The sequence below is a fragment of the Dendropsophus ebraccatus genome, chromosome 9 (assembly GCF_027789765.1).
Source record: "Dendropsophus ebraccatus isolate aDenEbr1 chromosome 9, aDenEbr1.pat, whole genome shotgun sequence".
NCBI classification, from domain to species: Eukaryota; Metazoa; Chordata; class Amphibia; order Anura; family Hylidae; genus Dendropsophus; species Dendropsophus ebraccatus.
The window spans coordinates 89835385-89849586 of NC_091462.1; the positions used below are offsets into that span (position 1 = coordinate 89835385).

A 14202-nucleotide genomic window follows, 5' to 3' on the forward strand; every position below is an offset into this window, starting at 1 on the left:
AGAACGAGTAGAGGTGAAGTCCTGTTGGCCTATTTCATGAATAAATACTGTTGCAAAACAGTATTTTCGCTAAGGTGATGTCCAATAGACTGGGTCTAATTCCTAGTGCAATCCACAAGGACCAGTTTGGCTTTATACCTAGACGAATGTCAAAGTACAATATTAGAAGGTTGTTACAAAACAACCAAAGAACCACTCCATCATGTGGGTGCCAGGGCCGTTTTAGTGGTTACAGGTGTAGAGTTGCAACCTTTTCTGTTGGCTAGAGGGACCAGGCAGGGATGCCATGTCTCCCCTCTGTTCTTTGCCCTATGTATTTATTATATGCCTATAATGCACTTGGGTATTCCTAAAGGTCCCATTGGTAGTTGTCCCCAGAGTTATGGAATTGATAAAAAACTTTTCTGAGTTAACAATTAACAGGGCTAAATCAATTTTAATGCTTTTTGGCAGAAATCAACACCTACATTTCTTCCTGCTAAAAATCCCAGAAGGAAGGGGTAACTTTAGATATTTTGGGATTTTAATCTCTAGGCAAATTGAAGAATTGAATAACTAAAAGGACAACTGCCACGAAAATTTTTTTTGGCTTATTTAACACACATTACAAAGTTATATAACTTTGTAATGTGGTTAAATACCCAGTCTGGCCCCCTTCCCCCACTTTCCGACACCCCCCCGGAAGTTAAAGAAAGTATACATTACCTATTACGGTCGTCACGTTCCTCTTCTCCCGGGCAGCATCTGGTGACGACGACGTCAGAGCCAGGGGGCGGTCCCGGTCTTCTTCCTCCTCGGTGTCTTCATTGAAAGTGAATGGGAGAGAAAAGGCTGCTGGTGCACATGCGCACCAGCAGCCTTTTCATTGGCTGGAGCGCATCACATGGCTTCCAGCTTGCTTAGCCCTGATTGGCTGAGCTTGCTGGAAGCCATGTGATGCGCTCCAGCCAATGAAAAGGCTGCCAGTGCGCAAGTGCACTGGCAGCCTTTTCTCTCCCATGGACCCAGAAGTAAGAGACATCGCTGGACGGCAGACGCAGGTGACGGTGAGGCGGACGGCGGGCGAATGGAGTGGCGATCGTCACCGGAGGGATGGTGAGTATGGTGTCTGTGTGTATCTGTGTTGTTTTTTTTGGGGGGGGGGGTCCCGCCGGAGTTGTCCTTTAACTATCACTAAAGTTATTGAAGAGTTGGAGAGGATAATTAAAATTTGGCAAAAACTCCCAATTTCCAAGATGGATAGGATTGTCTTTCTCAGAACCATTTGCTTGCCTAAATTCCTTTATCTCTTTGGGGCAACTTCTATTGGGGGAAAATTCTTTCATCCCTTAACGACGGTGGGCGTGTATGTACTTCCCCGTCGCCTGGGCCGTAACGCAGCAGGGCATACATGTGGGCCCTGCTGGGGGGCCGCCCTATGAAGTGAGCTCAGCAGCTACAATCTCTGTACCTACAATCTGATATAAAATATTATAGTTTATGCATACAATTTGAAGGGGATAGGAAAATTCATCTATTTAACAAAGAAACTTTTTAGATCCTGTATCTTGAGATCAGGTATTCAATCTCCCACAGCCTTCATAATATCAAGGTAATTACCTATATACCTACCACACCTCATCAGACAAAATAGTGTCAGGGAGTTACTTTAAATTGTGTTATTAACATGACATGTCCATATTTTATTATGATTATAGTCTCTTCTATATCAGCAATGCAATCAGGGCTATACACCACCCTCCTCCCTATATGAGATTATATATATTACATTACATTATATATTATATATTACATTATTCTAGTTTAGGCGGATTATCGGACTTTGGTTGTGGCTTTAACCCTTTGAGGACCAGGCCCAAAATGACCCAGTGGACCGCGCAAATTTTGATCTTAGTGTTTCCATTTTTCCCTCCTCCCCTTCTAAGAGCTCTAGCACTCTCAGTTTTCTATCTACAAGCCATGTAAGTGCTTATTTTTTACAGGAATAGTTGTACTGTGTAATGGCGTCATTCATTTTACCATAACATGTATGATGGAATTCCAAATATATTATTTATGAAGATATAAATTGGTGAAATCGCAAAAAAGAATGCAATATGGTAACGTTTGGGGGGTTCCTGTGTCTACGTAATGCACTATATGGTAAAAGCGACATGACACTATTAATCTATAGGTCAGTCCGAACACAACCATATGCAGGTTTACGCAGATTCTCTAATGTTATATATTTTTTTTAAATGAAATCCTTTTTTTTGGCAATTAATTATAAATAAAATGGGACTATTGTGACGCTTATAACGGTTTTATTTTTTCACCTATGGGGCTGTATGGGGTGTAATTTTTTCCGCCATGATCTCTAGTTTTTATTAATACCATATTTGTGAAGATCGGACGTTTTGATCACTTTTTATTAATTTTTTTATATATATAATGTAACATAAAATCGGTAATCCGCGCACTTTTTTTCCTCTTTTCGTGTACGCCGTTTACCGTTCGCAATGACGCTTGTTATATTTTAATAGATCGGACAATTACGCACGCTACGGTATATTATATGTTTATCTATTTATTTATTTTTATATGTTTTATTTATATAATGGGAAAGGGGGGTGATTTCAACTTTTATTGGGGGAGGGGTTTTGGGGTAGTGTGTTAGTGTTTTTAACTTTTTTTTTTTTACACATTTGAAGTCCCTTTGGGGGACTTTTACATCCAGTACTTGGATTTTTACACTGATGATTGCTATGCCATAGGCCTAGCATTGATCAGTGTTATCGGCGATCTGCTCATTGAGCCTGCCTGTGCAGGCTCAGTGACCAGAGCGCCGATCGGACCGCGCGGAGGCAGGTGAGAGAGCTCCGGCAGTCCGTTTTACCGATCGGGACCCCCGCAGTCACACTGCGGGGGTCCCGATCGGTAAGTGACAGGGGAGTTAATGGAGTTAAGGAGTTAATGACACGCGGCAGCGCGATCGCTGCAGCGTGTCATTACCGGTGAGGTCCCGGCTGCTGATTGCAGCCGGCCCCCACCTGCTGTGAAGCGCGCTCCGCTCCGGAGCACGCTTCATAGCGTGAGAAACACCCAGGGCGTACAGTTACGCCCTAGGTCGTCTGGGGACAGACTTCCATGGCGTAACTATACGCCCTGGGTCGTCTAAGGGTTAACTGAAAAGTCCATTGAATTTATTAGTAAAAACGGTGAAAGGATGGGGAAAAAAGAAAAATGTGGGTAAACAACTAAAAAAATAACGTCCGGTGCCTGAAAAAGACGTCCGAAAATAATTGTCATGATCATTATTTTGACGTCTGCGCGGACAATGTCCATCATTTGATACACTGTGTGCATTGGATGTCCCTTATTCTATTGACTTCAATGGAGGGGCTGTCTGAATGATCCTTAGATCGTTCGGGCTGCCCATTGAAATAAGTATTGGTCTGCTGCCCCTGCTTCTATTACAGAGAGCGACACGCAGCAGACCATAGCTGCAGAAATTGTGCTCTTCCAACACGACGAAAGACTACAATCTGATTATCACCCTGAATGACCAGTAATTGGCCAAGTATGGCCGGTAATCGTTTTCTGTAATAGGGTCTTAAGACAATAGGAGATCCCTGTGGAATGACCTCTTCAAAGATCACAGAATATGCTCAGTAATGTTTAATAATGTCAAGGGGACAGGTCTATTGCCGTTTATCTCCATAAGGCTTGCCGGTAAAGCATGTCACTAAATGTTATTAAAAACAGCTTAGGCAAGATGGCGGCCCCCATAACAATGTGCAATAGAAAGAGAGTAAAAAAAATAAAAAATAAAAAGAACACATTTTCATATCTGCCTCTAGTCAGTGAAAGAAAATCGTAGCAATACATTAAAGGGTTTTCCCATGGATCTGGTTGCCTACCCATAGAATAGAGTTGAAACAAATCTTTCCTAAAAACCTGCATTATTTTGTGAAACTTTAGCAGATTTTCTGGGAGGCTACTTCCTTACAGCAATTATCATCATCAGTGTTGGAGTTTTCTCAGTTTCTAACTAGTGTTTATTCTAATGGTTTTTCTTACAGGACAATCATGGCTATCACTGATATTCTTTCCGCTGAGGACATTGAGGCAGCTCTGAAAAGTGTAGAGGGTAGGTAGACATTATTACTAGTAACAAAGTAATTAATTAATTTTATAAACGTGTGAATTTCTACGCATCAAGGTTCTGAAGAATAACTTGTCTCGGCAGTGACTGACTGAAGCGGGACAGCACCCCAACTCAGTAGGCTGCCACTGCCGAGACAAGTCAGTCTTGGAAGTAGTGGGCAAAACATTCAGAGGAGAAACCAAGATGTGATAAAGGGGTATGAATGCCTGGAGTACCCCTTTGAAGGAGTTGGCAACCGAGCTAAAATATCTTTCTATATTGGTGCCTGTTGGGGGGGGGGGTACCTATATTTACCCTCCCTGTTCACCGGCCCCAGACCCAGTAAACAGCATTTGCTGTGTTTAGGATTGCCTAAGGCAGGACACCACTGCAGCTGTTGATTGGCTGTTGAGTGGAGACTGCATGCACCGGAACACAGGAAGCGGTGTCTACCGGGTCTTGTGCCAGTAAACAGAGGTTTTGGCGTGAGCCCAGGAGGTAAATATAAGTACTCATCCACCCCCCTCCCCCACAACAGGCATCAATATATAATGCTATTCCAGCTTGGAAAACCCCTTTTAACATGTTTGTTGGTAACCCTTTCTTTGTGAAATAACTCAAAAATATCAAATAATTACTGAGCCAGTAATACCAGGTTCGGAAGAAGGGAGAGGAACGGACGTATAACTGAACCATGAGATCTTCCACTCGCCTTAAAAGTGGATCTGGACACTGCCAAAGAGTCGGTATGCAAGCTCTGACTGCGTAGACTAAATGACAGAGCACACTATGACAACAAGTTTTGATTGGGTTGTCTGAGATGTATAGAAGAAAATACGAAGGTAAGCGCCATACCTAGAAAGGAAGCAACTAAGTGCAACTCCACAAAGTATGTAAGAGTGATCTATTGGCCCCACAGTTCCTCCAGCACATCCACAAGACTTCGGGGAAGATCCCGTGGATATGTGTAGGGACGGCCTACCATCGGGAAAGCAACTTATACCGTGCCTCAAGACGGTGGGAAGTGAGTGGGTAAACAAATACCCATGAGACTTGAGCTTGCTCCGATAGGGATTCCAACATGACTTAGAGAAGAGAGAGAGAATAACAAAAAGGGCTGGAGATGTCGCTCAAAGTTAAACTGTCTTAAGTTTAACTCAAGTTGCCGCAACCCCAATGTACATGTACAGGAATTTACAGCAATGGGTTAAAGAAAACAGGACCGCAAAGAATACAGACATAGAGCTTTGGGTCTCATGATGTCCGCAAGCAAAGCAATCAAGTAGGCAGGTTGGCATATACATCCCTTGCTGCAGGAGACTGTTAGTATAGGATTAAAACATAGACAAGCCTGCACTGGAAATTAATATCCAAAGATACAAGGGCCTCCTTGATGTCATAGCTTTTGACAGTCAATGGTAGAGACAACCGCCTATGCATTATGCAGGAGAAACAGGCAAATGGGACTTGGTCCACGTCAGCTCATCCATCAACGGAAAAAGTTATTGGAGTAAGATGAAAAACGCATCTATGGTGGCACATATTGATCTTCATACAGGCATGAGATCAGTGGCATTACTGTTGGAGGCAGAAGCAATTTTGGCATGAACTGAGAAATGTATCCAGCAACTATCTGTCTTCACATCAAGATAAGTTGCAACATTTTAATGGAAAGACTAAGCCTCTGCCAAAGGAATGGTCTCTGGAAGAGAAGATATTCTGGCAAATCATCAGATATTAGGGCGACCCTCATATGAATCTATGACCACTCCGGAGAATGCCAAAGTAATGAGTTTTTTACTCCCTATTACTACTAAGGACGACAACCCATGAAGAATGGATGGCCTATTCCTCCCATGGAAGTCTCAACTGGGATATGTTTTTTTTCTTCTAATTCAGATGATTTCCAGAGTCTTACAGAAGGTGAGACAATATCAGGCTTGAGTCATCCTCATTTGCCCCTATTAGCCCAAAGGACATGGTTGACAATAGTGATGATCCTCAGATTCCCGAGCTACTGACTCAAGGCAGCAGATATTGCCCACACCTGGATGACCTCCAGTTGACAGCCTCTCTTATCATGGTAACTTCTTACTGGCCCACAATGGTAATGTCCAGAGCATTGTTCCCCCATGTACTGCTACCTCGTGGATGGGATCCCTGTATGAACTGCCGTAAAAAGAAGGGGGGAGGGGAAACAAGTAAGTTACATAGCTACCACTTAGTATACATTTTTTACACAATGAGTCAATGTTTGCCACTGTGCGCCTATACAGTGGCATATCTCACAGATTTTCATACATCAGGTATACATCAAGCGTAAATTTATGTAGGCTAAACCCCAGACATACACTACGGTCACCCAAAAGACGGGATAGACCTCCTCCTGCACCTTACTTATTAAGGTTTATGCCTGAAACTAGTGTAAATCAGGCAACAATCAGCACCTGCTCCAAAACAGGTGTAGACTCTTGCGTATTGCCTGCCAGCCGGCGTTACTAACTAACCAGGAAAGAGCAAATCCGCCCATAAAAAAAGGGAGCGACCCTTTATCTAAGACTAGTGTTTGAGTATGCCAGTCTTGATTAATATCCTCTCATATACTTAAAGGTATTAAGACATGTTTTAGAAGATTTACAAAAGTTTACCAGAAAATTTCTTAACATGTATTCTTCTGTACCAAGATCATCAATAAAAATCTATTTTTTTCCCCCTTACAGCTGAAGGCTCATTTCAGTGGAAATCTTTGTTGAAGAGGATTGGTCTCTTGGCCAAGTCTGACTTAGAGCTGAGGAAGGTTTTCGAAATCCTTGACAGAAATCGAAGTGGATTCGTGGAGGAAGATGAACTCTCGTAAGGATACAGTGTGAAGCTATGTCCCCACACAGTATTTTTGCTCAATATTTTGGTCAGTATTTTTCACACACTGTTGGAATTTAGTGGATGGCCGCCATTTATCGGCAAATAAAGGCCATTGTTTTTAAACAGTGTTAATTGTCATTAAATGGCGGCCATCTATTAAATTTCAACAGCCTTTCTGTGTTTTTAATCCATTCTGATCAAAATACTCAGCAGAAATGCTGTGTGTGAACTAGGTCAGTTCTTCCCAACCTTTTCCACCTCGAGGCACCCCCTGGAAAAAAAAAATAGCTTGGGGCACCCCTACTAAAAAATGTTCTACAAAATACAAAAAAACAAACAAACCGTCATTCAGTGACTCACAGGTGACGTCTTCTTTGATCTGAGGCATCACTTTCCCTTTTCCTCTCCATCCGGCCCAGGCCTCCATGATGATTTCTTCCAGCTACGTTTCTTCTCTTCAGAACCTGCCAGACAAACATCTTAGGCACTGCACATTTCTAGCAACTTTCATACCTTTCTCCCTCTTATAGGCTCCCATACAGTAGCAACTGCGCTGTTTGGTGTCATGTGCAGTAAAGCGAATAGGAATGTGGGTTGCCTCCAAGGGCATAACTACCACTGTAGCAGCCATAGCAGCTGCTATGGGGCCCACTGCATAAGGGGCCCCCCTGTGGTATGCTCCTGCAATACACAGGGCACCCTGAGCCATCATCATTTGCAGCACCTAGTGGCTGAGCAGGCCTCCCGGGTTCTGCAAAACATACCTTTACCTGCAAGCACTGCTAACCAGCGCTTGCAGTTATGCAGTTATGACTACACTTGACAGCTTAGTGGTCAGCTGGGGGGGGAGGGTGGCAATCAAAAGTTTGCTATGGATCTTGGCAGGGGCGTAGCTAATGTCTCCTGGGCCCTGGTGCGAGAAGTCAACTTGGGCCCCCCCCTTTTTCACGACCAAGTGATGCTACTGGTAGGTGTATGTGTGTGTGTATGTATATATATATATATATATATATATATACTCCAAGACAGATATTACCAATAACACCAGCATATAGGAAGAGAAAATGTTATCACCATATATATTACCACCATACTGTTACTGTATTGCCAATAATACGAGTATACAAGGGGCAAATATTACAGCGACACCACAACCACTACCATCACCACCATATTGTTACTGACCAAATCCAGTATACTAAGACCAATAAAACAAAGTACCGGATATAGGTAACAAATATTACCACCACATACCGACTAACACCGCCACATACCGACTAACACCGCCTCATACTGACTAATACCACCACATACTGACTAACACCACCGCTGCTACTGAATAAGATCCACTGTACACAGATCACTATCACATCACACAGTCCTATAGAGGTGGAGACAGCTCCACACAGGTTGTATACACCATATAAATTACAGTGCAGTTATATCAGGTGACTCACAGGGGATGTCTTCTCTGATCGGAGTTCTTCCCTTTTCATTTTCTTCTTCTCCATCTGTCCTGGGCCTTTATGAGAACTTCTCCGAGCCACGAATCCACATAATCTGCCAGACAGACATATTAGGCTCCTCACTCTGGCACCATCCTCATCTCTCTACACACTGCACATATGTATTGGCCCCTTTACACCCTCATTTAGTGGGTAGCCCTGACACTATGTGACCCCCCCTTATAGTATATATAGATGGCCCCCACTGCATGTTGCCCCCCCTTGTAGATGGCCCCCCTCTCCCCCACCCCTTATAGATGGCCCCCTCTCCCCCCTCCCCTTATAGATGCCCACCTCTCCCCCCTCTTAAAGGTGGCCCCCCTCCCCCCTCCCCTTATAGATGGCCCCCTCTCCTCCCCTTGAAGATGGCACCCTCTTCCCTCTCCCCCATTATAGGTGGCCCCCTCTTCTCCCCCCCCCCCTTATAGATGCCCCCCTCTCCCCCCATGCTAAGCAGAATTTAAAAAAAAAACAACACATAAACTCACCTAAGAACCCGCTCCCACGGCGATCCTCTCCTTCTTCAGGCTTGTCCGGGCGCTGCGCTGCCGGGGATAGGACAGGACAACCCTGGCAGCCGCACATCAGCCGGGGGTGTCCAGTCCTATCCCCGGCAGCGCCGCGTATCAGTGAGCTCCCTGTACGCCGGGGCTGGGAATTCAGGCACAGGAAGCGCCTCTGACGTGCGCTTCCTGTGCCTGAATACAGGGATAACTAATATTATTTAGAAACTTCAAACCAAGCACCACATAACCTGAGAAAGCAGACACTGCAATAGCAAATGTGACAATAGATGCTGAGAAGAAATTAGATGGTCCCAGCAATACTCCTTTCATTATCAGATACTTCCTCCAGAATTTCAAGTCTGACTTCAGAGCTCTTACTAATGCTGAGACCAAGGATTTAATGAAGGCTGGTGACTTTGATGGCGATGGCAAGATTGGCATAGATGGTAAGGTTTATTTTTCATAGCACCACATAAATTATATATATATATATAAATTAAATTATATATATAGTTTGAGAACCGAACAGTGTCTTCCGATAGGAGATAATGTAAATGTGTTTAATTGGTTCTAGCACCATCCAATAATCACCTACAGTACCCATATATGACATTGAAAAGTTCCCAGTTTAATCACTACATTACATTACATTACAGCACTATACTGTACAGCAGCGTTTCCCAACCGGGTTGCCGCGGCACACTGGTGTGCCGGGAGAGCCCGCCAGGGGTGCCGCGGGATCCCGGTGGGAAATGTGCGCTGTCACTTTAAGCATCCCGAGAAGCTGCAGCCGCGCATCTCGGGATGCACAGATCACTTTGATGTTCCGCCCACACTGTGAGCGGCGGAACATTAAAGTGAGCATAATGTAGGAGCAGGAAGTGTCAGCATCCTGCTCCTACATTCACTCCCTTAGGCTGCCGGCACTTCATACCAGCAGCCTATGGGAGGCCGGGACGTGACCTCTCCGGCAGGCATGATGATGTGACGTCATCACGCCTGCCGGAGGTCCCGTCTCCGCGGCTCGCAAGATGGAGCCAGAAGAGGATGAGGAGAGCTTCTGCCTGAAGCCACAGCGCGGATTAAGTGAGTAGGATGGGTTTTTTTTTTAGGGGCAGAGCAAGGGGCATTATTAGTTCATGGGGGCACCTCTGGGGGCATTATTAGTATATGGGGGGCACCTCTGGGGGCATTATTAGTATATGGGGGCACCTCTGGGGGCATTATTAGTTCATGGGGGGCACCTCTGGGGGCATTATTAGTTCATGGGGGCACCTCTGGGGGCATTATTAGTTCATGGGGAAACCTCTGGGGGCATTATTAGTTCATGGGGGCACCTCTGGGGGCATTATTAGTATATGGGGGCACCTCTGGGGGCATTGTTAGTATATGGGGACACCTCTGGGGGCATTATTAGTTCATGGGGGGCACATCTGGGGAGCATTATTAGTTCATGGGGGGCACCTCTGGGGGCATTATTAGTTCATGGGGGGCACCTCTGGGGGCATTATTAGTTCATGAGGGAACCTCTGGGGGCATTGTTAGTTCATGGGGCACCTCTGGGGGCATTATTAGTATATGGGGGCACCTCTGGGGACATTATTAGTATATGGGGGCACCTCTGGGGACATTATTAGTATATGGGGGCACCTCTGGGGACATTATTAGTATATGGGGGCACCTCTGGGGGCATTATTAGCTCATGGGGGCACCACTAGGGGCATTATTAGCTCATGGGGGAACCTCTGGGGGCATTATTAGTTCATGGGGGCACTTCTGGGGGCATTATTTCATGGGGGCACCTCTGGGGACATTATTAGCTCATGGGGCACCTCTGGGGGCATTATTAGCTCATGGGGGCACAGCAGGGGATCCTACATACAGGGGGCATCCCACATTCCTACTCGCTTTACTGCACATAACACCAAACAGCGCAGTTACTTTGGGAGCCTACAGGAGGGAGAAAGGAAAGGAAGTTGCTAGAAATGTGCGGAGCCTAAATTTTTGTCTCGCAGGTTCTGAGAGGATGGAGAGGAAAAGAAAAAGTGACTCCTCAGATCAAAGAAGACGTCACCTGTGAGTCACTGTATGACCGTTTTCTTATTTTGTAGAACATTATTTAGTAGGGGTGCCCCGAGGAAATTTTTTTTCCCAAGGGGTGCCCCGAAGTGGAAAAGGTTGGGAAGCACTGCTGTACAGGACATTATACACAAGAAACATTCAACAAAACCAGCAATTATAGTAAAATAGTTACTGTATAGAGTCCCCCCACCCCAGCACTGTAACAGATGGGACATAGTGGTGCACTGACTGTACTGCTACTGTATTGTATATGCACTCCAGCAGTCATACAGTACAGGATGGGAGATGTTGATGCACTGACTGTACTACTACTGTATTGTATATGCACTCCAGCAATCTTATACAGTACTGTACTGTATATGAAGCCTCACCAGTGCCTAACTCACCAGGCACAACCCACCATCCACACTCACAAAAATGTTCAGAAACAGAGTACTTCAAGACCGGGAGCCGAAAAGTGTTTGAGAACTGAGCAAGAGTTTGAGAACCAAAGCAAATTTTTCTTGAAAAAACAGTTTGAGAACCAAGCAGTTTGAGAACCGAGGTACCACTGTATATATATATATATATATATATATATATATATATGTGTGTTACTGAATGTATTAAGAGTGTGAACATGTGGCTTAGAAAGAAAATTGTATACAAACATGTTAAAAGCAAGGGTTAAGCCGGTCTTAAATTAGGACCCGACCCAAATTAACCCAACAGATTCTCTTAGTGAATCCAGCAGGACCTGCGCTTGGCACAGGAATTGTGGAAAAATTTACAGGCGTAAACCTTGATAAATGAGGCTCTGGAGGTGGCAATGTCTCCTCCCTGCCTTGCTGCCCCGCCCCTGCCTGCTGATCAGAAAAACTAGGGATATGGCTAACATACGCCTCAAAAAAGGGGTGAATCTACCCCTTTTCTGTGGCGTACGCCATGGACACATTTTGAAAAATATCCCTCAAAGGCTATAACAGGGTCAGGGTCAAAGCATTAGCTGTCTAGGCATGATAAAAGCGGGAGGGCCACAGTTTCACACCTGTGGGCTATAAGATCATTTATACACAGCCTAAAGTTGCTGTAAGTATGTGTTCACCCTGAGTAATACAGGCGGAATTCCCACCTGCCTTAGGATGGCTGATTCCACCGTTCTCCGCTGACCTGGAGGCACTGCAATACCAGGTCAATGCCTGAAGAGGACCAAGACAGCTCTTTTTCCATCTTCCTTTTCTAAAAATCCATTTAATATATGGCCCCCAGATAGGGGACGTATCAGATAAATAAACTGATAAGAACAGATACTACACTTGATCTTAGCCAAAAGGCAAAGGAGCAATGTTGTTACTTGTTATTAAGGCTAGGTTCACACTGCATTTTTGCAATCTGTTTACTTTTACAATGGAAGTCAATGGAAAAACGGATCAAAACGGATGCACACAAATGCATCCGTTTTTTTCATCAGTTTTTCACAAAAAATGGATGAAAAAAAACGGATGCATTTGTGTGCATCCGTTTTGATCCGTTTTTCCATTGACTTCCATTGAAAAAAAAAAACAGATTAAAACGGATCCGTGTTTTTTTGTGTCCACCAAAGAAAAAAGGATCCGTTTTGATCTGTTTTTTTTTTTTTTTTACAATGGAAGTCAATGGAAAAAAACGGATTGCAAAAACGCAGTGTGAATCTAGCCTAACTGCATATTTACATGTTCTACAGAGATTTGTTCCACATTCAAAAAAGCCTTTACTGCTGAGCCGTGTCTGAGGACATTTGGTTTTGATATAAAAGCAAATGTACCAGCAAGTACATCGCTTTAAGATTTATACTTGAATAGATTGGGGCCGCAACTGGGATGCTGGTGCTGCAGTCCTTTATTTGAATAGCAGCCCGATTCCCGCACATATCGTCGGTCGATTTCTAGTCACCGGCCCAGCCTGAAACACTGTAAGCTGGCCGGCCCCCAGTGGGAGGAAGCCCCCTCCCCTCTATGACTCGGCTCCATTACAAATTTATAACCCAATGTGGGAGCCCTTTTTGCTTCCATAGTACAACCTTCCTTTAATAGTTCTGCTAATTTTTCATCTTTTTTTCCGGCTACGGATGTGTTTTTCTACAATAGTTTTAATTTTTTTTTAGATTGGGGAGAGGACAGTGTTTTTTTTCTTGTGTTCTGTTTTTGGGGTAAAATAATTCTTCCCTTTTATTTCTATTAACTATATTTATGGTTTTATCATAATGCGTATTAGTGTATCCCCTCTGTTTGATTTATCACATACTTTTGGATATGGAAGTCATAAGTGGTTAGCCAAGGAGCCCAGTGCAGAAGCTAGTAACCCCAGTGACCGCTCTATTAGCCCAGCTCTATTGCCGCCACTCATAATAACCGCATCTAAGCAGACACAGGCAGCCATTCACCCAGGGCTTCTGTCAGGGTCACTGTCATTGGTAGCAGTACACCCCGGTGGTGTACCCCACTGCAAGAGTGGCCCAGGCAGCTTCCTCACAGTTTCCTCTTAACACACAGCCTCTGGGAATCTATCTCTAGCTCCTATCCTCTAGGTTAGTGTTTCCCAACCTTTTCTTCCATGGGGAACTCCTACCAGGTAACATTCTACAAAATGCTAAAACCTCATTCAGTGACTCACAGGTGACGTCTTATTTGATCTGAGATGTTCCCTTTTTCTCTCCGTCCAGCCCAGGCCACACAATGATTTCTTGCAGCTACAATTCATCTCTTCAGAACCTGCCAGACAAACATCTTGGGCTTCGTACTTTTCCTTCAACTTCCTTTCCTTGCCCCCTTCTATAGGCTTCTATACAGTAGTAATTCCACTGATTGGTGTCATGTGCAGTAAAGTCAGTAGGTAAGTGGGTTACACCCTGTTTGTGGGATCCACTGCTGTGCCCCCATATATAAATAATGTCCAGTGCTGTTTACCCTGTATGTAGGATCCCCTGCTGTGCTAAAATATATTAATATTGTCCCCTGCTGTGCCCCCATATAGCAATAATGCCATCTACAGTGCCCCCATATAGTAATAATGCCTCCTACTGTGCCCCTCTGCTGTGCCCTCCATATAGTAATAATGCCTCTTGCTGTACCCCCATATTGTAATAATGTCTCCTGCTGTGACC

General features: G+C 44.4%; 1 protein-coding gene and 1 non-coding gene across 2 annotated transcripts; one reads left to right on the plus strand and one right to left on the minus strand.

Moving 5' to 3' along the window:
• Positions 1–4064: 4064 nt before the first annotated feature.
• Positions 4065–12884, plus strand: LOC138801821 (parvalbumin beta-like). Its single transcript, XM_069984918.1, has 4 exons — positions 4065–4129; positions 6847–6979; positions 9336–9445; positions 12784–12884. Exons 1-4 carry the CDS (start codon positions 4069–4071, stop codon positions 12882–12884), a joined length of 405 nt encoding a protein of 134 aa, XP_069841019.1. The 5' UTR covers positions 4065–4068.
• Positions 12216–12406, minus strand: LOC138802243 (U2 spliceosomal RNA). The gene has a single exon (XR_011364719.1). It is a non-coding gene; the product is annotated as a U2 spliceosomal RNA (small nuclear RNA).
• Positions 12885–14202: the final 1318 nt, after the last annotated feature.